The following is a 25276-nucleotide window of genomic DNA, read 5'->3' as shown; positions in this document are numbered from 1 at the left end:
GACACAGCTAAACCACAGAGATGTACTCACAGTGGTAGATTTAACATGAGTGGAAGGTAACATTTGGTTTCAACAATACAATTTCAGTCACCATACAGAAAGTGGCAAGTGATAAAACTTTTGTTTCTGATGTAATAGCATTGTATTTAAAAATTAGTGTCGATTATTTTAGGCACTTTCAGGACCCAATTCACACTGCACAAGAGAGTTCACTGACAGTCTGTAGGAAAATACTTTCAAGCATGAGGTTGAGCTGCTCTGATTAGAGGCATCTGGGTTTTTCTCTTGACCTTTAAACAAAAAAACTTTATCACAAGGAGTAGTAACTGAAGTTGTATTTTTAAAATAATTAAGTAAGATCATCAAATACCACCTGTCCTTTTCCTCTACTGAAGAAAGATCTTGCAGTTTTCTTATGAGAAACATACAGTAATTCAGCCTTTTAAGAGAGTATCTGCTGCCTTCTAAATAGTTTCTTCACCTTGCCTACCTTTCACTGTTTCCATCTGTGATATCTTGAACTTTATTGGACAGGTCAGAATTTGTTTTCTCCATTTGGTTTTTGTTCTCCAGGCCTATGCTGTTCCCATTGTACTTCTCTGTGGTTATTTTGGTTGGGTGTGGAGGAGACTGCTCAGAACTTGGCTCTTGGTCCTCCTTAGAGAGCTCCTTCCACCGTTTCTGCAGACAAGAAGAACACATTTCAAACATCCCCTTAACACCAAAGGTCCTCTTTGCCCAAGATGCCCTCCAACAGAACAGTCAGAGAAGTAGATTAAAGGAACCACTAGCTCAAGGAAAACCCAAAAAGACTAAATTGCTAGCTGAAGATCCATCTTCTCCAACAAAGATCCCTTCCAATATTTCTCTAGGTACTTAGTGAGGGAAAGAGACTCCTCAGCCCCTCCCTGGTATGAGTATTGCAGCTGCAGCCATTCATTAGCTGTAAGCAAGTAAAGGCTCAAGTATACATTGTGTTTGTCTACATATTTACTGACTTCCAAAATCCATGGAGATGTCAGAGGTGAACACTGAGGTAATGGTCTATTACAGAAACTTCCAATGAGTTCATGCCCTCCCCATCACTAGCAGAGAGAAGTAAGCACCTCTCACTCTCTGAACAGTACAACTGTCCCTCCATACAGCGGGGAAAAATGATCTAACTGACCTTGAAAGAAGAAATACTCCTGTTAAGTACTGCCAATTAATTTTCTGCACATGACCCTAAGGCCTAAAGAGAAGAACACCAAGGCAACTGCCTGCACTGCAGAGAACACTGGTTTAAGAAAGATCACCTGAACAATCATAGCAAGAAAAAGAAAACAAAGAACAAATGAGAAGTGTGCCTCCTTAGGCATTTTCTTGGTATGAAGAAGTAACACACTTGAACCTGACAAGCAGTATTCTGAGTTGACAATGCCTCCTTGTATCCAGAAACAAGAAATCATGTGATCTAAATGGGGAAGTGCAGGAACCAGAGCTGCTCAGTTTGGAGCACGGCTTTTTAAAAAACAAAGCAGAAAAACATTGTTAGAGAAAATACCCTCCTACCACCAGAAACAGCTTCCAGAAAATAAAGAGGCTAAACTGCTGTTAGTGTTAGGATGAATCATGCAGTCTTTTAGGCATACAGCACGGGCGTCAGACTAGCAGCACACTACCTAGGTGCTGACTAGCAGTTGTGTGAAATTATTTCTTTGTGTAGCAAGTCAAGAAACATTTGTCAAAAAGACTCTTGACAACAGAACCACAGAAAAGAGGAAATGGGATTTCTTAAAATCATGAATGAAGCAGATAAACCAACAAAATAAAGAAGCCCTAGCACATAAAAGCAGAATTGAGTCTGTTTCACAGCCTCTCCTCCCAGTCCTACCACCCAGCCCCACCCATTCAAAACCAGCTGTAGCTACTATTAAATCTACAAGCCACACTGATAAAATAGTGGGATCTAGTAATCTGATTGCTCCAAACTCATGATATTGAACTGGATTCTACTTACTATAACACAAATCTTAAAGGATATGAAAAAAAAAAAAAAAGCAGCAAAAAGCAACTGTACTAGTAAATGTTCCCTGTAACACCAGGCAACTTTACTGGTATGAAAACATATTGCAAAGATTAAGAAATCCTAAAAATATCCTTGCTATCTTTTCAAAGTGATACTCAGCATTACACTTCTGCTTTTCAATGTTGAAGATACCAATTTAATCTTTTTACAAGACATTTGTACAGAAGCTGTATTTTATCTAAGAGGGGACAACTACATAGGATCAAAAGTTTAGCTAGTAAAAGGCACTGATCAAAGATCCTCTAACACCTTCTAGTCATCTACTGAAAAAGGCAAATTACCTAAATCCCGTGAAGTTACATTTTTAAATACTGTTAGGAATTTAACTAGTTAGCACTTAATCTGTTTATGCTTAAATATACAGAGCTAAACATTTACCTGTATAGTTGAATCCCCCTTTATAAGTTTTCCTCCTTCTATTACAGCCATATATGAAAATCTTAGTTGATCAGGAGTCTGAATAAGTCCCATTCGATATTTCCTCATATCCAGTAAAACCTTCTTAATATCTACAGAAGGTGAGTCTTTTTTTTCCATCTGTAAAGAAAGTTATATTGACAATGTAATTACTGTTGAACAGAGATGGCATGTAAAAAATAAACACTTGCAAAAAGTAATTTTTAGATTTAATTTTATTACTAAAGTCTTTGTATTATGTTTCTATTAGTTATATACAAAATTAACATCTCAAATGATTTCTTGGTTTCATCATGTCAAATGATGAATTGTTTTCATAGGCAAACCATCTAATGAAAGCTTATTATGAAATCAATGATCATGTATTAATCAAATAAATCAGTAACATAATATCAAGTTTTAAATTTCAGAAAGTTGAGAGGCCCTAACCAAACCAGAAGACAAATATCTTATAATTTAAATAAATTTCACCTAACCCTGCGCTATACTTCTCACTAGCACTAAGCAAAACCTCCTGACCAAAAAGCCCATACTAGGGAGGGATGCAGGGGAGAAGGAAAGGGCGACAGAGAAAGTGACCAAATACTTACCAGAACAAGAAAAGTGTCTACTAACGAAAATGTGCCGGAACGTCCTATCCCTGCACTGCAGTGAATTACTGCAGGTCCATGTTCCGGACTTAGTGAGCCAGATTCTCTGACTTTAAACAGGAAGTTCAGGAATGAAGCTGGGGATTCAGGAACTCCAAAGTCTGGCCATGTAGTATAATGAAAATGAAAGATCATCCTGGACTCGCCAGTCTAGAAGTGAAAACAAATAAACAATACAACTAGAAAGTATTCTAATGTTGCTTGGTTAGCACACATTTCCCCAATGTAGATCAACAGCTGTCTTCTATTTTAAACCTCCCATTTAGACAAACAATCCAATGCCTTGCTTCAGTTTGGATGACAACCAACAGCACAACCTGAAGCAGGTTTTCATCCGTCCCCTTTTTGGTTCTTCTCAAATACACATTTTTTTGGTTCTTCTCAAATTTCCAGTATTGTATTTTAGTTGCTTTATTACTTGCTCCCAAATATTCTTCTGTTTCTACCATTAACACAACTTAACAGCTGGCAGCAGTTAGGAGACTGCTAGCATTAACATGACTGAAAAAAATACCTGTCAGCACTGTAAACACTCTCCACTCTCACTCAGAGCAAGGTTTAATATCTAGAGGAATTAGCATCTCCTTTACACTAACCACACTACTGAGAGAAACAGGAAGCTTCCTGGAAAAAGCCTGTAAGAACCCATAGAACAGATGTCTAGCAAGACTTGTGCTGGACATACTCACACTTTGTAAGTAAGAAAGAAGGCTTCCAAAAACCCCACAGTAGGTTTAGAACCATGCAACTCCTCTCCCAACACAACCAACTAACTGCAAGCACTGAAATGACAGCAAGAGAGTAAGTATATAGCTGAAAGGCTTTGATGACAAATTTGGATCATATTTTTACGGAACTCGCTTTCAACCTGCTGTTAATACTACCCCTTGCCACAGTGATTTTTTAGACAACTTGATCACTGATTTAGTTCAGAAATTTTAGACAGGTTATTTTTACCTTCCTTCCATTTCACCTCAATTTTCATATAAGATAGGAATCTACATAAATCTCCACAAAGTTGGAACACAAGAAGATTTGAAATACCAATGTATTCCAGAAAAGCTATGTTTCTTTTTTCAGCAACAGTAAAATACAGCTATGAAATTCAAATAAATTCTGCTGGTTTTCATCTGCTCAAGCTGCTTCAACTTATGAAACTCCTTTGTGAAACTAAAATAATCCAGTCCGTGGTTACCACAGTAACAAAAATACTCCTCCATTTTGTCTTTTGCCTTTAATGCCTGATACTGCAGGACTGCCAATATTTTCAAAGAAAGCAGTGGGTATTTACATGACTGAAGTCACTCTCAAATGCACAGTTTTATTCCAAAAATATTTTGTCTTTTGGCTAAGGGCTCAAAAAGGACAACAGAATCTGATTTATCATATTTGGAAGCGAGTAAACTGTAAGATTTGAAAGAGGAAAAAGATCTACTGAGGCCTAAATTGTATAAATACACTGGGATTGCCTTTTCTTGTTTGTAGCAAAGCATTAAAAACAGTTCATGTTTTCAACTGAAATCTTCCTCGTGGTATTCTGCACTGTTTTTTTCAACTAGTGAATTAACTCACTAATCAACTGAAATTACCCATTTGTTTAAAAATCATAAAGGAGATACATTTTTTATAAGGAATCTGGATTGATACCCAAGTGGAAGTCAGTGACAAGTGGTGTTCCTCAGGCACCAGTATTGGGATCAATGCTTTTTAACATCCTTGTTGGTGCCATGGACTGTGGGATTGAGGCGCCCTTAGCAAGTCTGCTGATAACACCAAACTGAGAGATGCGGTCAGCATGCTGGAAAGAAGGGACGCCATTCCAGAAGGACCTTGACAGGCTTCAGAGGGGGGCTAACACAAACCTCATGAAGTTCAACAAGGCCAAGCACAAGGTTCTGCACCTGGGTTGGGGCAGTCCCAAGCGTGGATACAGACTGGATGGAGCATGGACTGACAGCAGCCCTGAGGAGAAGGACTTGGTGGTGTTGGTTGACAAGAAGCTCAATATGACTCAGCAGCGTGTGCTCACAGCCCAGAAAGCCTGGGCTCTATTAAATGGAGTGTGGTCGAGGGAGGTAATTCTTCCCCTTAGTCCACTCTCATTGAGGTGTCACCTGCAGTATTGCATCCATCTCTGGGGCCCACAACATATGAAGGATGTGGACCTGCTTGAACAAGTCCAGAGGAGGGCCACAAAGATGACCCAAGGGCTGGAGCACCTCTTTCATGAAGACAGGCTGAGAGAGCTGGGGTTGTTCAGCCTGGGAAAGAGAAGGCTCCAGAGAGACCTTAGAGCAGCTTTTCAGTTCCTAAACAAGGCCTACAAGAAATCTGGAGAGAGGCTTTTTACAAGGGCATGTAGAGATAGGTCAAAGGGGAATGGCTTTAAGCTGAAAGAGGGTAGATTTGAATTAGATACAAGGAACAAGCTCTTCACCATGAGGATGGTGAGGCACTGGCACAGGTTGCTCAGAGAAACTGTGGCTGCCCCATCTCTGGCAGTGTTCAAGGCCAGGTTAGACAGGGCTTTGAGCAACCTGTTCTAGTGGAAGGTGTCCCCTGCCTGTGGCAGGCGGTTGGAACTGGATGATCTCAAGGTCCCTTCCAACCCAAACTATTCTATGATTTTATGAAATTACAGAATTTTAAAGAAAGCAACACTCTTAAGCAATTTCTTCTATTTGTAAGAAAACATTAATTTGCAAACAAAATTGAGAGGAAAACTGGAGAGATCAGCTGAACACACATACTAGGTAAATCAAAGATTAAAGTTGGTGAATCGTGTGAATCTAAATGATCCTTTGAAATTGTAATTGATACTCTCCCCCTCAGGATTCTTAAAATAGCATTCCAGATGAAAGACTTCTTTACACCTCAAGGCAAAAATGCCCTTATCTATAGAAAAGATTTTTCCCAGATTCCATACTGTCACAAGCACTAGCATTCTCCTCTTAAAAAGACCCCAAAACAGTAGTGCTTCAAGCACATGGCCAACTGCCACCCAGCTCATACACTAATCCAAAACCAAGTATTTCTAAAGGAGAGATTAAAAAGTGCTGTTGTACATCTCATCTGGCTTTAACCCACAGAATTACTTTTTTCTTCCTCCCCCTACTGTAAGAAGGCTTTATCCATCCCCCAGTTTCCCATTCCTTTAGCTCAGTTTAAAAATACCAAGTCTCTTCATCTTTCTCAGGGAGTCCCGTGTCAGTGCCCCGGAATTGGCTGATCGCCTTTGAACCTGCAGTTTCTAATCATATGGCCAAATTCCATTCAAATATTTCAAACCTCCCACATTTTCTCTCTTAAACAGAATGGCTCTTTCAAGTGGTGCTTGGCAGTCATCTGTACAGCTGAAATACTGTCTTTGTGTGAGCATCTGTACCACCCTTTCTTAAAGGCCTCCCCCGTCACTGAGCTGCACACCACAGCTATCACTTAAATGAAGTAATGCAGGGCTGTAACGAGAAAAGGTTTGGCTTGCTAAGGATTCATAACTGTCAATAGACAGAAATTCAAATTTAAAGAACAACTAGTTTTATTTAAAGTGTTATCAGGAGCCTAGATAATCATTTAAAGAAAAAGAGCTGGACTTCAGCAGTCAAGGAATAATATAAAATTTTTCCTATGTTCTAACAGGGAACAGCTTATTAGAACCACAAGATATTCTTCCAAGATTTATCCCCTAAGACTACCTACCAAAAATAAAAATCACTGAATAATCATGGGACACCATTTAAACAAACAACTTTTCAAGAAAATGGGGGAAATCATTCTAGTGAAAGTTTCATGGACTACTGGGATAAGCTGTCAGTAAATAACCAACACAGCTACAACTGATAAAGTTACCACCACACTGTACAGTTCTCCACTGATTGCTGGCAATCCCCACTAACAGCAACATCAGAGGATGATCAAACCACAAGCCATGCTCCAGGTTACAAGCAGACAGCCACAGGAGGACTTGAGCAGATGCCATTAGATTAACTTGTCTCAAAACAAGAACCTTCTTACACTGACTATCCAATCATTCAAAACAAAAATGTACACAAATCTTAGAATTACTTTAGGTTGTTCAGTCGCCTGAAAGTATGAATGTAGAATAAAATGCTACCAAAACACTCAAAGTTAGTTGATGCCTTCAGTGTGAAGTAAAACAGGTGAAATGCTGGTCTGTCAAATTTCAGATACTCCTTATAAAATCCCTCATTTCACAGTTTAAGCACTGAAATGGTCTAACATACGAGGGCATAAAATGCATCTACAAGCACACAGCGGTATTTAATGATCTTGCCTTAAGTGCATTAACTACTAATTTGATCATATCAAAATGAGAAGGCATGCTGTAAGGACAGTATTCTATAAGCACTGAAATTCAAAATCTTAAATTAACTCTTACCACAACCTCTTCTATTTGCTCACCCTAATGCTTGGCAACATGGTTTTCAAATACGTACACAAAAATGGAAAGGATGATAACTGGGCCAAATAATCCTCACAAACATCCTGAGTTTTTTCACAAACTAGTGCATATTCTTCTAAGTCAACGTGGTAATAGCTATACCCATTGAAGCTGCAGAACACTTGACTTTCAAGTAAGCCTGGGTTCTCCTTTCCTATTAGACACCAATACCTCTCCTACATCTCAGCCTTATTTCTGTGATCATAAAGACCAAAATTAATCCCTGTTGCAGTCTGACAAAGTGATATGAGGACAACCCACAAGTTTAAAAGCGTACCCCATGTTTCAGAAATCTCTTCCAAACACTATAGGAATTACATACATATATACATCCATATACAAAGGGACCACCAGATCCCAGAACATAGCTTGCCATTAGATTGCTTACGTCCACAAACAACATTTAACATTTTTGACATTGTAAACTAGCAGCAAAGTAAATCTTATCTTCTTGAGCTAGACCATCTCTTCCTGGTTCATCCACAGGACCAGACAGTGAGAGCCACTGAGCAGTCTTGTGTCACCTCAGTCTGACAGCAATGACCACACAGAGGCCTTTGGCAAAACTGAGAACCTGTTCTGCTAATGGGTTTTTCCAAGTATTGGCTATTTGCAGAGGACTCAAGATTCTATTTGGGGTTTATTAATGGTCCTTAAAGTATCATACCACCAGTGTCACATCAAATCTAATTCATTTCTTCTAGTCCTTTCTCCTCCAGTAAATATTTTCTTTGCAAATCTCTCTTTCAGTTGCTTTATTCTTATTTCTAGGAACCCAGTCTGAGATACATCAAGGTTCCTTTGGCAATTTCAATTCCTTTTCACTGTTCAATTTCCTCACCCAGTTAATCCCTGGTTTCCCAGTACGCATTTGCCATACCATACCTTCCCTGAATTCCCTGCTACACTGAAACTGAGGTTTTGCTTATAAGCATTCATTATGTGTCATATTGTATCTTTCTCCTAGCTATCTGGGTTGCTGCATCAGAAAGCACTGAAAACAAAAGTTTTCCTAATCTAAAGACAAGTACTTATATTTGTGACAAGAAAAGCTAAAAGCAGCAATAATGAGTAATATAAAAATACACATTCAACACAAGGTAGAGTCTTCCAGAAGTTACCTGTTAGTATCTAACAATTCTCCCGTGACATTGAATGGGGTTGCTAAGTTTTGAGACAATCAGGTTACTTTACAGATTTAACAGAAGGCTCTCATAAATATCTGTCACCTCTCCAGTACCCCAGGAGACTTTGCTTCAAATCACAGACGTGCAATAGGTTCACATATAAATGATTATGAACTTCTGACATGAGCACAGTATTTTCCTTCTACCCTATCTTCAAACAGAGGCAAGGGTTTGTGGAAGCCTTCACAGTCAGTCTTTGCAATTGCAGCAGAGAGCAGTGGTCAACTTTCAGAAGAGCTGAGAACTGTCACCAACAAAACTGGGAGTATACCCAGTGTGAACCATAGCGGAAAGGCAGCCCCAAATTTCTGTATTCTAAAATGCAGACTGGGTCAGGCAAAAAATAAGGAAATTATGAAATAATCACCAGTAGGACAAAGCACATTAGAAGTATTTTCAAAACTTCCAGAAAGATACCAAAACCCACCTCTCCTCTCCAATCCACCCAAATCTCCTCTCCAAAGCTTTACTGGACTACACTAGTCTCAACAGCTGTTTGCTTAGAACAACTGTTTGCCTAGAACAGATATAAACAAATCAAACAGCCAAATGCTTTGATCTAACCCTAAACAACACTGCCCCACCCCCCCAGTCCCACCTTTACTTCTAATTGGCCTTTAACAGAAGAAAACAAAACCACCACCACCAAAACCAGCCAAACATTAAGCAAGCACTTCACTCACCATACAATTCTCTGCAAAATACGTATGTATTACAGAGATTTGTTGGAGTAACACAAATTTACTTTAGCTCAGGGCGGTTGTCTTGTAAAGACAATTGTAGTTCTCTCTGTTTTCAAGGAAATACTAAAATTTAAGTATCCTTGGAATTCAGAGTGTATTTTGTTCATGACGCATCTTATGGTCCAGGCATCAAGCGGCTAAATGTCTTACTGCCCTGCCTCCACCAACATCCCCTCCAGAAGAACTTATATAAACATAGTTAAGCTCACATTTCATAATACTGTCAATACTCATTTCCCACAAATTTTATGGTATAATTATCAAATTCTTACAGAAGACTGCACTTAACATCCACAGTGTTGTTCTAGAAACTATGTAGTTTTTCTGTTTGAGTAACCAAGTATGTTCTACTTCTTGTAACTGTTCCATATAAAAACTATTTTTTGGAGTTAATATTCATGGAGCCTTACAGAAACACTAGGGCATTAAAGTAAAAATCAGTACAGTAAGTTTGCTAAGTGTTTGTGAAACTGGTTTACATGACACACAACCTCTGTACAGCACAGATGGGCCCATGTTACCACTCCAAAGCAAACCAAGAAATTTAACTGCTCAATAGCTCCAGCTCTGAAGCCCACTATAGCACATGTTGTGCTGTTCCTCAAGGGATTTCTGCATCTTCCAGTTAACATTATGTCCAAACATACACGCAGGATAAAAATGGCATCCTTCAAAAATAGGAAGTTTAAGATTAGAGGGGCCAACATCAGCCAGAAAGAAGCATTCCACAAAGAAGTCTTTGGTACTTTGGAAAAATTACCTTAGCTTTCCAAAAAGGAAAGTTACTGTTTCTCAAGCACTGGCTTGCAAGCACTACTCCTCTTTTCTTTGCCTTCACTGTCAAAAACCAAACAACTACATAGAATTTCTCTGCATCAGCACAAAAGAATTTCATAAAGCTCTTCTTACACTGAATAGAAAAGGAACAACTCGCCATGTTTTACCATGTTGATCTTATGAGGGAGGTTTCAAATTAACAAACATCTCAAAGTACCGTTAATAGTTACTATAAATTCACATCATTTTGACCAAATATATCAGTGTTTATTAATGTATAAAACAACATGCAAAGGAACATCTTCAAGCTTTCCTTTCCCAAATCCACTGACAAGACAACCTCGAATAAAACTTGCCATAGTAGCACTTTCAATTAACATAAGGCAAGGTTTATAGGGAGAGAGAATATCTTACAAGACATAGCTGGAACAAACAGACAAGCTCTTCAATTCTGTCTTCAGCTCTGAAACAGAAGCAGCAAATTCCAACCCAAGCTCAGGCCAGGAACAATTTTTTTGAGCTTAGCTTGATTAAATTGTCAAAGTGCTTAATTTTTAAGAGAAAAGGATGGTTGGTCCTGTGGAGCAAAAGGGGAGGTAAGCAAGAGGAGATAAAGTTACCTATCTACAGGTGGTAATCACCCCTCCCACAAAAACCTTAAGATACCTGGACTGAATTATATGGAAAACTAAAGTTCCGTTAAAAAACAAACAAAAAAAATAAAATAAAACCAACCCAAACCAAAACCAAACAGCAATTACTGAGTGACTCTGATTTCTGATATTCAAAAGAAATCAGAATTTCTCCTAGGTACCTCCTTGTAGGGTGTTCCTTACAGCTCCTCTTAGAATCACCACTACTATCAATTACAATTCAGCAAGTTAAGGTACTGCCAAATGAAAAATATAAGTGTAAAACTGCAGAAGCTCTTATCTCTTTTAACGTATAGATTAATTCAGGTCTAGCTCACTCACATGCCACACGTACATCTTCAACATTATCTGAAGCAAAGTATATTAAAGTTTTCAGTGTAAAAGCTCAATGAAATCTGTGCTGTCCATACGCTAAACGGTTTTCAGTAGATACTTAAGCCCAGGAACATAAGCTATGCAGACTGAGAAAAGCTTACGTTGATGTTTTCTAATTGCAGTAGATGTACTGTGTAATACGATTTGACATCTTCAGATACCAGCCTCACACGGAAACCTGTTTCACTGAATGTCATAACTTCTTCTTCTTTTGTTGGCCAGTACTGTTCACACTTCACCTAAGTGAGGTTTTTTCAGAAGGAGGAAAAAAAAAAAAAAAGAAAAAGAAAAGGCCTGGTTAAGTATCCTAATACCGGCCTTTGCATGAGTAGATTCAGACCACATTAATCAATACAGCAGACTTGAGTACCTGCTCCCAATTTGAGGAATTCTCCAAATCCATAATATTCACAGCGAAGTTACTACAACTCTTTCAATGTCTATTATGCATTCCAGATTTATCTGTTTGTGCTTTCTTTCATCACAGGGTTAATGTGTTAAGATATACCTTAACCCTTTTCTCTCCCCTCCCCCTTCATTCTATACAGAGAACAGATCTTTACTCAGCTATTTCAACATGTCCCCCTTCCATTTCTGATGTGCACACCTGCTGATTTATGTAACTGATGTAACACATCAATCCAGTTTTCCCAAGGCTTGCTCAGTACCGGAAGATTCTTGTGAAACAAAAGCATGAACTAACAAAGTAATGCAAGACTGTCCCTTGCCCTTTACTCCTCTTGCCCTGCGCTCAAACTTCCTGTAGGGTAATTTTTGCATGAGAAAATAAGCAAGATTTTAATAGACTCAAAATCTTTTTTACTAACAAATCTACTCTGAAGAAGAACCATAAATATCAAGTGACATGCACTTGTAACTGAAATCCCCAGTGGGTTTAGGCACATTAGTAGAAAAACTACATCATAACGGAAGATTTGTGTATTTGCACATATACCACCAGCTTTAAGTAACTAGACCAGTTTGACAGTTGCTGGGCAGCAGCTTGGATTCATAGCTATAAACAGTTAAGATCACTACAGGATAAATATACAACTCGAATAGATTTAGAAAAAACAATCTAAAAATACATAATTCAAGCTTGTTCTCCCATCTTCTGTTTTGTTCTAGAGCATCTTACACTGCTTCTACTCCACCTTGTTTCAAACTGTATATCCTCCTTTCTCAGGTTGTTACTTTTACCTTTCTGAACTCATATTTACTAGGTGCTCCTTTGCCAGACTGAATTTTGCGTCTCAGCTTTAAAGCATTACTTTAATGTAACATTAAACACATGTTATGTTGTACACCGGTGAGAAAGTTCGACTGCTCTTTTAGCGTAACAATCCCTGTTTAACTGTACTAAAATTACTTTGCAACTTTAGATCTAATATTACTTACCGACTCTTTTTCAACAATTCTGTTCAGCATAACAACTGCTTTGGTTTGTTGCTGCCATATCATCAACCAAAAATGACAACATGTATTAGGCAGTGGACCCTGTGTAGTAAATAAAAAAAACACACCGGGTGTAAGAATGTGTAAGTAAGCAGTGTTTGAATACAGTTAAACAGTTCATTGTGTGGAGCAGGAAAAGGCCTTCCTCTGAAAAGTTTAAACAAATTATTAATAGAACGTCAGAAATGACAGGCAAGAAAGCAACCAACAGACCAGCCCAGTACTTAAAAAACAAAACAACCCCAAAAAAACCTGCAAGAACTCAAGGAAGTGATGTTTCAGCCTGAGCATTAATATTCTCGTGCTCTTAGGAGAAAAGCTACTGCAGACAAGCTTACAATGTACAAGATGAAATAAAGAGTAAAAGTATTGTTGCAACCTATTTCCAAAAGAAGTGAAGAAAAAATGAGCAAGAAATACGTGAAAAGCTTTATATGCAGTATATTATTCATAATGGAATATTCCCTTTATATTTTTCTTAAAATACAAAATAATGTGTTCACAACTACTTCAAACAGGCAGTTAATATGAAACACATGTAATTCACAGAGACAAGGAATCATCCAAATACAAATTACAACTGTAAAACCCCTCTCCCCCAGATTTTCAACCTCTGTACTACCTACCTGTGTTAAAATATAGTATCTCTGAGCTTCTTCTATGACCACTAGGCTGGCATTGATATAGTCATTCTCAGCGTTCTGCAGTTTTACACGACTATGATCATCTATAATTCAAAGAAAATAAAGAATTAATGATGCATCCATCTGGGTGAATACTCTCTAACAAACAGGCAGATTTAGGTTTGACAAGCAATTATAAGTAAACTCAGAAGTAGTAACTGAATGGTAAACTACAAAAATATATGAAACTAATTTCTCAGGTAACTATAATAATTGCCTGTCTCATGCTCCCTCAGCCTTCCATCAGAGTAATTTCTGTTAGCTTTTAACAGAAGCTGCTCAGAAAACTTGTAACATCCAGTTTTCTGGAAAAGAAAAACCAACCAAAACAACCTTCCCATACATGCCAAAAGATGCTCACAGCAATCCTTCAACAGTTGCATTTCCTCAACACAACAGCACTACAACTCACACTCTCACACTCTGTCCTATCACGCCAGGTCACTCCACTGCATGATTTCCTTTAAGTTCAGAATTCCAAGATTTTTTTTAAGTTTCATAGATTGAGGTAGAATCATAGAACTAAACTCACATGGCTTAAAAAAACGAAATAAATCTACTTGAAATAATTCAAACCAAGCTTTGATCAATTTAATTTTCCCTGTAATTTATTAATACTAGACAAATTAAGGATACTACAGAAAGGACACATGCAAAATGTACCTTTTCAACAAATGTTTCACTTAAATGAAGCCTAATCTAATTACACCGTTTCAGTCTCTCATCACAATTACACAGGCAAGACAGAAAATTCCCCTATTTATAGCAGAGGCAAACAAAGGACTCCATTTAAAAGTCTAAAATTAATATGAGAAAGATTATCAGAGTGTTGTACTAAAACACTGCATAATAGAAAATCACTGTGGCTGTTCCTAGAATCTTTTAGTATCTGATTTATCACCCTTTAGGAGCCACTGAGTTAATCAGACTCGCTCACAATAAGTAATCCTTCAGCCATTTATTAGAAGTGTATTAAATAAACTGCATTTTCAGTTTAAAATTTGTACATAACTGCATGCCAGGAAATGAGACTGACTGCAAACCTCCCAAAGCTCAACTGCCTAGACAGACTGCTTGTGAGTAAATAAAAAAATAGCCAACTCGAATTTAAGAGACTTCTACACATTTCAGAAAGTGATGGAATAGATTCCATAAAGAACCTGACAGAGCTGTGCATGAATTATAGTGCAATGCCAGTTTTTAACCTACATTTGCCTGGTCTAACTCACAAAACTCATTTGGGCTACAGACTGGTAACACAGCTGCTGTTAGAACGCCAGCACACTTTTCCAAGTATCACATTCAGTGCAGCTACGACAGCTGAGCTCAGACTGAGTCCCTGTATCACAGCCAGTCAATGCAGCACAAGGCTTATCTGAGAAATCCATGAATATGACCACAGTCAGGCAAAAAGCTGATGGGAATCAAAAAATAGTTACTGAATTAGACTCTTGTTCTATGAACTGCTCAAAAGACTTTATAAATACTTTCCATATGTTTGGAAATCCGGGAAAAGTACACTTACTATGTCTTGATCTGCTTTTATGCTCTCCCTCATCTATCTGCTATTGGCAGCTGCCAAAAGAGGATCTTGGCTGGATTCAAGGAAAGAAGTCAACAGTAGATTATTACATATATATTTTAAGAGCTGAGATTTGGGGCTGCTATCCTACCTCGTTTAGCTGCTAGTTTTTATACGCAGTCACAAATGTGCAGAGAACAGAAATACGCTTAAAACCTATTTTTAATACAAAAGTATGAGAAAATTACTGGTTTAATCTGTTTTCATTAGAATTCCAACTGTAAGGCAACACCATCTTGACTTTCAGGAGTCTTAAACCAATTTACGATACCCCTGTATGAGATAAAAAAATATTATCAAAGCCAAGACACAATAAAAGTTAGACATGTGAATTTTAAAGTAAAGCCTCCTTGTATTATTTTGTCTGGATAGGAAAGTGTTACTTTTTCTTTTCATGTATCACTTTATCTGAAATGTTTCTACTGGATAGAAATCAAGTCCTTTGTAAATATTACATGTCATTTGCCAACAGGAAAAACTTAAGATCTTGTTATAGTAAATCACACATACCGGTACTCTTGTTCTCGGAAAGATGACATAAGCAAAGAGCTGTTAACAGTTTCATCACCCAGCAGCAGCTGCTGTACTGCTGCCAGTAGGAGATAACTGCCTGGCCACTGTGAAGCTTCCTGCTATAATCCTTACACTCATTTGCAGCCTCATATTTTTCTTGTTACAAATTCCATTTATTTTTCATGTTTACAAAGCATTCTTTGTAAACATTCTTTGTAATTCACTAAAAAGCTTTTTTAACGCACTTTTAACAACTAATTCTAAGCACAGACAGCCTCCCTTCTCGCCCCAACTGAAACAGGCTGGCATACACTCCACAGGACAAAGACAGCCACTAGAATATACCGACTTCTTTCAAGGGAAAGGGTTCCTAAAGGACACAATGACCTAGAAACCTCATTCAAGCCTTGGCTTGCTCTTCTGAATTAGACGAAGCAAGCCAACTTTTGACAGCAAGTTAGCTGTAACATATTTCCCGTATGTAAAACACTTCCAGTTACAAAGTACTTCAGATTTATATGAATGATAAACCTGCTTTAAACCCTCCTAAAGATTTATCTTAAATGTTGCATGCCCACAACAACTAAAATATTATCAGGCAATACTCATTTTCTGAAGTGCTAATTCCCCTATTTCAACAAACTGCAGCCTGAAAAGGAAATGGAAACCCTAAAAATGCTTCTCATTCTGGCTTCTACACTAAGAAAACTACTCCCAGAATGACCCTGTCCAATAAGCAAAGTCTTATCACCCACTTCAAATGAAACCCTGTCCCACTGATATCATTGACAACACTCCCCATGTCTCAAACAAGCCCAAGACTTCACATTAGACATCAATTTGCCCACTCTCTGCTAAAATGACATATCCAGTTAAACTGGGATATGAAATGTATGGCATTTTACATCATACAGTTCTTGCAGTTGGTTAATGACAGGTTAATGTTTGAAAACAACCGTGTCTCTAGAACTGAGACCACTGCATAACTTAAAATTATCTTTTCTCCAAGAGATGTCTCTGGCTCCCTAAATACAAAGCTATTAACAACAAAGAAGAGTGAAATGTTACTTAGTGGATTAAAGAAAGTCATAAATAAAACATGTAGCCATAAACCATCCCAATGACCCAGTCTGACCCCTTCCTGCCTACCAGCAAATCCCCTTCATTTCACTGATCTAAATCTAAATCTAGTCTGAGCTGCTAAATTATTCAAATTACAATATTCTGTCACCAGATGTACAGTCTCAAGTTTCAGAGGTAGCCTAAGGCAAAGGAAAGGCAACATGACTTTTCCCCACCCTGCCACTGGTTGTACGCAATGAATGCCATCATATCGATCTCAGCATGCTTTGGGTTGGAAGGGATCTTACAAGATCATTTAGTTCCAAACCACAGGCAGGGACACCTTCCACTACACCAGGTTGCTCAAAGCCCTGCAACACTGCCAGGGACAGAGCATGACCTCGCTCATAACTGAAACATATGCATAAATACTGCACAGGATCCTTACACTTTCAAGCAGGACTGTAGAAAACCCCCTAAGATACAGTAAAGTTTACATCAGTGTGTGCTACAAATTTCTTCTCCAGCCCTGAAGAAAGAAGTATCACCAAAAGTATCATGTTGAGTTTATTTATACCATGTTTCTGGTAACAAGATATTTTAGAGAATCATTAGATAACAGCATAAAAATCAGTAATGTCAGCTTCTAAGATGAACAACGAAGACTGCTGTAGGCTTATACTGAACAGAACAACTCTCTGTTCTCAGTACATTAACAGGACAAATGCAGGACAGAAAGGGAACATTTTGGCAATGACAATTAATCAGCACTATGTGCAAAACCCATCCACTCCCAGCTCTGTTCCCTGTAAAGCACCAATACTCTTCATGTTCCTCTCTCCCTGGCATATCCTCTGTGACAACTGTAAGTGGATGGTTGAAAGGTTCAACTCAAAGTTTACTAATGGCCAAAGGAAGATCCTCCAACAGCCATGTGATCTATGAGGTGAAAATGTCCAGATGACCTAACATACTGGGCTACATACCACACGACAAAGGAAAGCTAAGGATAAAAACTAGGTAGGTGCGTAAACCCCCCACCTGCCTTCCAGAAAAGGTAAAAGAAATAATAAATCCTGCTTATTTTGCCAAGGGGATTTCCTTCTTGCCTTTAAATCTGAGAGCACAGTAAGCAGACCTCTAAAGGTGTTTACAGTCAATCTGAGACACCAGACACCTCTGATACCACCGAAGGATAAGATTTAGAAGGAAAGTAGTAGCAGAAATCTTAGAGTTTCATTAAAGTTATCACTGGAGAAGAATAATCTTGCAAGTTATTTTCCTCTCTTAACAATGTTTTCTGAGAAATGGGCTCATCTGTCAGGAAATGACTGGCTGTCAAACCAAACCTACTTTAGATTAACTTCCTGCTTCAGTAGTACTACGTAGCCAAAATATTCTGCTCCCTACCCTAGACTAATAGCAAACTGCTAGATTCTTATTATTTTTGGCTAGGCAGTAACTCTTGAGGGCTTTTACCCAACCAAACTTATACAGACCATAAGTCTTTAACCAACAAAACTGGACACTAAAAAAAATATTTATGCAACTCAAGACAATGTGAAACTCAACTGCAGTGGGCAAAGATGATGAGCCTTCCTCTGCCAACAGAGATCAACTTTTCTCTAGAAATGCATGTAACGGACATGGCGTCAGTATACCTGTCCTGTGTATTATGGTTGAAATAGGGCAAATTAACCCAGTGCATCTTTCCTTGCACTTATAATTGACATCTACCAATAGGAGAGAATAATCTCTGCAATTCCTCTTGCAGACATACCACCTCAGATTTCAGACTGGCTTGGCTGTTATCTAGATATACAAACTATTTTTTCACCGCTATGGAGAAACAAAACTTTTTCATTAAATTATATCTTGCAATATGTTTAGGTAGCTAGATTTTAAAAGCTTAACTGCTAGTTCTGAGGGCCTTTGACTCTCAGAGAATATTATCGGTATCAACACCCATTTTTCTTTTAAACATTGTTAGAGAGCAGTGAAATTCACAAAGTGAAGGACCAAGATGTTAAGATTGTTCAAGACTGAGCTGTCTTGCATTTCTGCAACACTAATTCCTTGTGTACCACCCACAATTAGATGTGTTCACCAAGTGACCAAACTGCACAGCTTTTACCCCAGCTGCTCTTAAACTGAACTACTGCTGTCTTGCAATGTTATTTATCATGTATTCCCTCTCAGGTGTATTTTTCTTCCCAACTCTCACCATTGTTACAGAAACAATTATGAGTCATATTTGACAATACACAGATGTAAAATTCAACGGGAATTAGTTTGAACACAGTGTTTTGCTCTGTCCTCCTTGTACAGCCTTGCTCCTAGTACCCAGCTCTGCAGACTACCTTGATGCCCAATTCAAACCTTCTTTCTTTTACAAATGCTAAAAACAGAGATGTGCTTTGTATAGTTCACCATCTTAGTTCAGTCATCATGTTACACTCCATGTCAACCAACATGTAATGACTCTTTCCTGAGCCCAACTCCTACTTCAAAGCTAGATTTTATCCAAGTGCCTCTCTGCTCTTGCACAGGGTCCAGGGATTAATACAATCACATAACTAATTTCCTCCTGGCTCAACAAGCATTTCAGAAGCAGGCTTTGCCATGGCCCAGGCAGAGCTGTTTGGTGCTCTTCACTATTGTAGGAGGCATGCTATGTCATGATTAAAGAGACTTCTGAGCTAAAAAAAACTACAGGAGATGAATACAAGTCACACCTCTTACTGCTACTTAAATAACACAACGTTTTATTTATTTTAGAAACACTCTAAAAAAAAAAACACAAAAAAACAAAACAACAAAAACACAAGCACATTAAAGGTCAGCTGCCATTCTCTTTGCAGTAGTGCCTAAGAAATTAAATCCATGGATGGGAGAAATAGTAAATGCATGAATACAGATTCTGCCACAGAAGCTGTATAGAACATTGGACCCAGGAATAGAACTTGGGTCTCATGGGTTTAAATCCAATTTCTCTGCTTATAACTCCCATCCCAATTTAGGTATGAAACAGAAAGTCATTACAACATAATCTACTTTACCACCGGTAAGATGCTAATGCTGTGCTGCAACAGGACAGCAAACCTGGGACATGCAAGTACCTCTGCATAGACCAACAAAGGCCCAGCAGAACCCTATCTCCCTGTACTGAGCATACAAGCATAACTTACTAAGCCTTGACTAATTTGAGACATCTTCAGACCTGTAAGCTTTTCAAACAAACTATACTGGGGAATGCCCTGCAGACACAGCAAAAAGGCTGTGAGTGCAGTACTGAGATTCAGCATTAAGCCAGACTAGATCCCTTTGGTGTGAATCTACAAGGCAAGTTTGCCTTCTGGCAGCAGTCTGATGAGCAGCACACAGCACTGTGTCTGACTAGTGTGACTCAACACAAGACCCTGTCTGTGGCATTTCGAGAAGTGCTATGCACATGCTGTTTTACCGCAACTTTCAACTGGAAACAAGGAGTTCAGCACTTCCCCAATCTTACAATAGGTATTCAGATTAGGCTCTCAACTGAAAAGCCCCAATACACCAGCAACCCATCAAAAATTCTTGATCTGGTAACAAGAAGGCTTTTATGAGCCTTTGGTGCTCTGGGAAACTTTGTGCTAAAGAACACACAAATATTTACCTGTTCCAACTTCAATATTTTGTAGAAAAATTAAGGCTGCACTGTTGCCCCCTCGAAGTCCTTTTGAACATGATTTACAATAGCTTTCTCCAACTGTAACTACGTATCGGTAATGTTTTGCTTCCATGTCCTTTTATAACAATTTAGGATTCCAGGTTCTAAAGTAAATGCTGAAATGTTGAAAGAAAGCCCACACCACCTCAGTAGCAAAGAAGATGGCAAAAAAAAAAAAAAAGAAAAAAGCTGTATTCACCCGAGATGCAAGATCCTTATGTCACAAAGGTCATTTTACAGCAGTCAGTAAAATACAAAGTACTCCACACCAAATCTACTTGATCGAGAAAACTTAAGAACTTCAAGCACATATTCTTCTGAACAGACAAAACGAAATATCAAGTATTTTTTAAGCAATAGTAGAAATTGAGTGGCATTTACCCACAGCCTTATAAATGTACAGAATCCCTTAGCTCAAAAAGAAACTTTTAGTCAAAGCTTATTAACAATTTCTGTGCTCAGCACATGTTGATTTTTTTTTTACAGATAAGAAAATTATTTAATATTGCCTTACGAATATCTTAAAAACATTACCTTGCAGCTCACAAACACTGATGTATATACTAATAACTACTAATAACTATGATTTTCAATCACATCTCATTCCCTATTCAGCTTAATGGTTTAACCAGCACACTTTTCTCCCTTCTGTTAATGTGTCACAAAAACCATACTTATCATAGGTTCCATGTCAACAGAAATAAAAAATATACAAAACCTATAATGACCACATAAACAAAAAGTCTACAAAGTTTACTGTAATAATTACAGAAAAGATACTTACATGGACTAACATCTCTGTATCTGTTCCGATTTTTGTTTTCTGGGTATTTTGCAACTCTGTGAGGGTAGTCACTGGATTTATGTCGAATTTCCTTTAAAACACAAGAAATGCAACTTACTTATAGCCAGTCAGCTGATTAAGATCAGTTTCTACTGATCTTACATCCTATTGTAAGACTTTCAAGCTTACTAATTAATCAGGGTTATTAATAATTAACATTTTAAATCAACCTTTACTACACCTAGTGTTATTTTCACTCAGAAAACACGTGTGTCATTCTTGGCCACGCTGTTGCCATTAGATGACCCCACATTTGGCTAACAACACCAAAGCAACATAGGCACAATCTAGTAAGCAACTGATGTAGCAGGATCAAAGGGGAAAAAGCACCAGGCTATTTATTATGCTCAGAGCTTACCTCAGACTGCACATTATCTCCCACAGCAATAAGAGCCTCAGACAGAACTAACAGCACTGTACTGCTAGCTCCTTTACACCAACTGGCAGCATAAGTCCCCACAACAGTAAATTAACTATTTATTATTTTATGGCTGCTGTTAACAGCCACAAGATGATTCTTGGTGGTTTGAGAGTTCAATCCATATAGCTGTAGTTAAACATGACCCATGATGAAGGAGCAATGCTAGACTAGGTCTAAAATCAGTTTTCACAACACAATTCAGCCAGCACAAATTAAAACAAACCAGATGCCAGATGTAACATAAGGCATATTACACAAGAAAAACTTTCATTACAAAAAAAGTGAAAATCAGTATTATTTATTCAGTCATTAATTCAGACTGCAGAGGAGCTTTTCAAGTCAGCATAAATATTCCAAGGTTCATGTGGTTTTACAAGTCCTGGCAAATTCATGGAACCAAAGGGCAAAGCTACTGTCAAGAAGTATAATAAAAAAACCTAATACCCGACTTTTTTTTTTCAGAGAACTTCACACGTCTCAGGGCAAGCACGTGTTTCTTACACATCACTATCACAGAAAAATACCTTCCTAAGCAATTAAATAAATGCTACTTAAAAATATCATTTGCTATTTTCTCTCTGATCTGTATTTGCCAGTTTTACGCTAATACAAATGTGCTAAGTACTCTGAGTAAAAATCCTGAGTTTGCAAAATCTACAAAATCAGAAAAACGTAAAATTCTAATACAAAAAAACTTTATTTAAAAATATTTTACAGTTTATGTGTAGTAGAATTAGGATATACGTATTCCAAGTTTAGAAGAGCTCTTCAGTTTAATTCTCCAAGAGCACAAACAGTATTAAAATGCCACGGGAAAGCTGACTTGCTAAATCTGGATATACCATAGGTGACGTGCATGTACTGACAATTGCAGAATTCTTTCCTAAAACTTCTATCTCACTAACTTAGCACAGTTTATTTCTGCTATTCCCTGTTAAATTCAAACCACAGTTCAGTTTCGTAATACCTGTCTAATGTATTTGAAGCACACATAAATCAAACACACGGCTAATTTAACAGAGGAAACGCACAACTTTTACTAACTACAAGTTATCAAAGAGAATTTTCGGTTTAGATTCTTTTCCCTCATTTGTGAAAGAGCCCTGTAAAATGTCAAAAAGGCCAGGTTGGACAGGGATTTGAGCAAGCTGGTCTAGAGTGAGGTGTCCCTGCCCATGGCAAGGGGCTGGAACTGGATGATCTTTAAAGTCCCTTCCAACCCAAACAATTCCATGAAAATACATACTGGTTCAAATAACTTCTATTACAAGTTTACATATGAAGTCGATTTCATAGAACTGACCCAAAGACTATTGTTGCAAGTCAGTAATCTCGCTGTTTCTAGAGAAAAGGGTGCTTATTTCCTGACAGATAACCGTGCAGGCCTGCCGCAGACGCCAAACAGGCGAAGACAGCGGTACAGACGGCTGCCGTCGCTAAGCGAGTGCTTAAGGAACCGCTGCGCAGCGGTTTCAGACGCAGAGCCGGGAACCCAGGACAGCTAGCGCGCCTCCGCCGGATGGATATCATCAGGTGTAACTTTCCACTCTGCCTGGAAACTGCGGAGGACGCACCCTCACCGGGCCCAGACCAACCCGCTCGGATAAACCTGAGGCACCTAAACCGCCGCTGCCCTCGGCCCCGAGCCCGTGCTGGCGCACTGCGCTCCGGCACCCGACAACGCCTGCGCCCTACAAGCGCTCCCCGCCTAGAGAAGTGACGGCCGCTCGCCGGCGCATGCGCGGCGCCTGCCCGCAGCTCCGCTGCGTGCACCTGAAAAACGAGCCGGGGCCCTGCAACTTCCGTTCCTCACCGAGACGGCGCGTACCGCCAACGACACTGCCGACCGGCGGCCCCCTCCTCACTGCTGCTCGCCGGCTGGAGGCAGAGCCGGAGCGACCCCCTTTGCTCACCAGATAACGCGCCTGCCAGTCGTTAGTGGCTTCGATCTCCTGGAACTCTCGCTCGATGATGGCGAGCATGGCGGCGGCCAGCGCGCGAGCCCGTCCAGAGGCCGGCACACTCCCGACCCCTCGCGCGCTGCCCACCACACGCGAGCGGCGAGCGTGCACATACGCTCCCAACGGGCCCCGCCGCCTCCGGTGCCAGGCGCATGCGCGGCCCCGCCTCCGCCCACCGAGGGCTTCCGAGACCGCTGCCCCGGGGAGGAGGCGGGCAAGCACCTGGTGTGATGTCACGGGGCGGGGGGTGCCCTCAGGTAACCCGAGGTTGGGGGTGTCGGTCTGGTTAGAGCTGCGCTTCTCTTGCCTGCCGCCGAGCCAAAGACGAGCTCGGGAGCAGGGCAGCTGGCGGCCGCGTGTCTTTCCAGCGCCATGGAAAGGGCCAAAGGCGGGCAGACCGCCGTGAGAGAGGTAGCGGTTCCAGCCAGCGGTGCGGCCCGCCGCCCAGCCCGACTCAGCGTGGTGACGGCCGGGCAGAGGCCGCCCGGCTGCCCGCGCCCCGCCTGGAACTGCTTGTTTTAAAGAACAAGTGAAACTGCTGCAGTGAGTCCAGAGGAGGCCACAGAGACCATCAGCGGGCTGGAGCACTTCTCATGTGAAGACAAGATGAGAGAGTTGGGGTTGTTCAGCCTGGAAAAGAGAAGGCTCCGGGGGGAAACCTTAAAGCAGCTTGCAGTACCTAAAGGCGGCCTGCAAGAAATCGGGAGAGGGACTTTTTACAAGGGTACCTAGTGACAGGACAAAGGGAATTGGCCTTAAGCTCAAAGAGGATAGGTTTAGATTAGATATCAGGAAGCTCTTCCCTGTGAGGGTGGTGAGGCACTGGCACAGGGTGCCCAGAGAAGCTGTGGCTACCCCATCCCTGGCAGAGTATCAGGCAAATCACAGCAAGGTTTGTCATCTCTAAAGCAGAAATGCAGAATGCAATAGCCCACCGCAATTGCTTAAAAAAATAAAGTGCCTCAGGAAACAGCTTCGAAAACGTTTAGCAAAAGTAAAGGTCACACAGCAGTCAGCAAGGGCCACACTGCTCAAGCTGCAGGAAAATCTGCTGTACAGCTCCAGGTAATGGAGGGGTGCCTGTAGTCCTTCAGGTAAGCAAGCTAGGGTGCTTCATACCTCAACACCGATCCCTGGTTAGCTTACGGCGACTTAAAAATGTGTGGTGGTAACTAGGACCGCGAAGGGGCAGAGGTTAAAGCACCAGGCTCTCTCCTCACACCCGGCTGGCAGCCCAGCCGCTGGCACAGGCGCCGCTCCTGCGGAGCTTAGCTCCCTGCCCTGACCTCACTCAGAGCCCTCCCCCGCCCCTAACAAGATCCCTCACGAACTGCGAGGTTTCACCGAGAACACGCGTATCCGCTCTCGACCACCACCGGTTGGCCTCGCCCCTCTCCACCAATTTAGCGGTTGGCTCCGCCCACACCGCTGCCCCCCTGGGGGTTAGCCCCGCCCCGCCCTGCCGCCTCTTACGTCAGTGCCCGCGGTGTGTGGTGCGGATGTTGGGTTATGCCGGTCCCCTCTTAGCCCCAGGCCTCCTCAGAGGGCCTGCAAGTGGGCTCGTACACACGCGCAGATGCTGAGCGTGGCACCTGAAGCCCCCTTGGTAATCTGAGCACCGCTCCCCTGCCCGTGCCGCCCTGCTGGCTGTCACCCAAGTCCCGAGCAGCAGCTGACGCCGTGGCGCAGGCTGAGTAGCTGGTGATGTTTGGGA

The 25276-nt window shown here is 40.3% G+C and overlaps 1 protein-coding gene across 5 annotated transcripts in view; it reads right to left on the bottom strand.

Annotated features, from left to right (window-relative positions):
• Nucleotides 1-23747, bottom strand: part of PTPN2 (protein tyrosine phosphatase non-receptor type 2) — a 29729-nt gene extending 5982 nt beyond the window's left edge. Inside the window, exons 1-8 of one of the 5 annotated variants that reach the window (XM_057397421.1) lie at nt 23515-23745; nt 21121-21211; nt 13414-13514; nt 12731-12829; nt 11434-11571; nt 3076-3285; nt 2447-2605; nt 491-681 (exon numbers count right to left, since the gene is read on the bottom strand). In XM_057397421.1, the coding sequence (XP_057253404.1) occupies nt 491-681; nt 2447-2605; nt 3076-3285; nt 11434-11571; nt 12731-12829; nt 13414-13514; nt 21121-21211; nt 23515-23583 (1058 nt within the window). In that variant the 5' untranslated portion in view covers nt 23584-23745. Of the gene's footprint in view, nt 1-490; nt 682-2446; nt 2606-3075; nt 3286-11433; nt 11572-12730; nt 12830-13413; nt 13515-21120; nt 21212-23514 lie in introns of all 5 variants that reach the window. The other 4 variants (XM_057397423.1, XM_057397422.1, XM_057397425.1 and 1 more) reach the window with 4 other exon arrangements.
• Between the last annotated feature and the right edge of the window lie 1529 nt (nt 23748-25276).

The sequence above is a fragment of the Pezoporus wallicus genome, unplaced genomic scaffold, assembly GCF_028554395.1.
Source record: "Pezoporus wallicus isolate ANWC-B61680 ecotype Strahan unplaced genomic scaffold, APGP_CSIRO_Pwel_v1 contig_227, whole genome shotgun sequence".
Taxonomy (NCBI): Eukaryota; Metazoa; Chordata; class Aves; order Psittaciformes; family Psittacidae; genus Pezoporus; species Pezoporus wallicus.
This window is presented reverse-complemented; position numbering and strand designations above follow the sequence as displayed.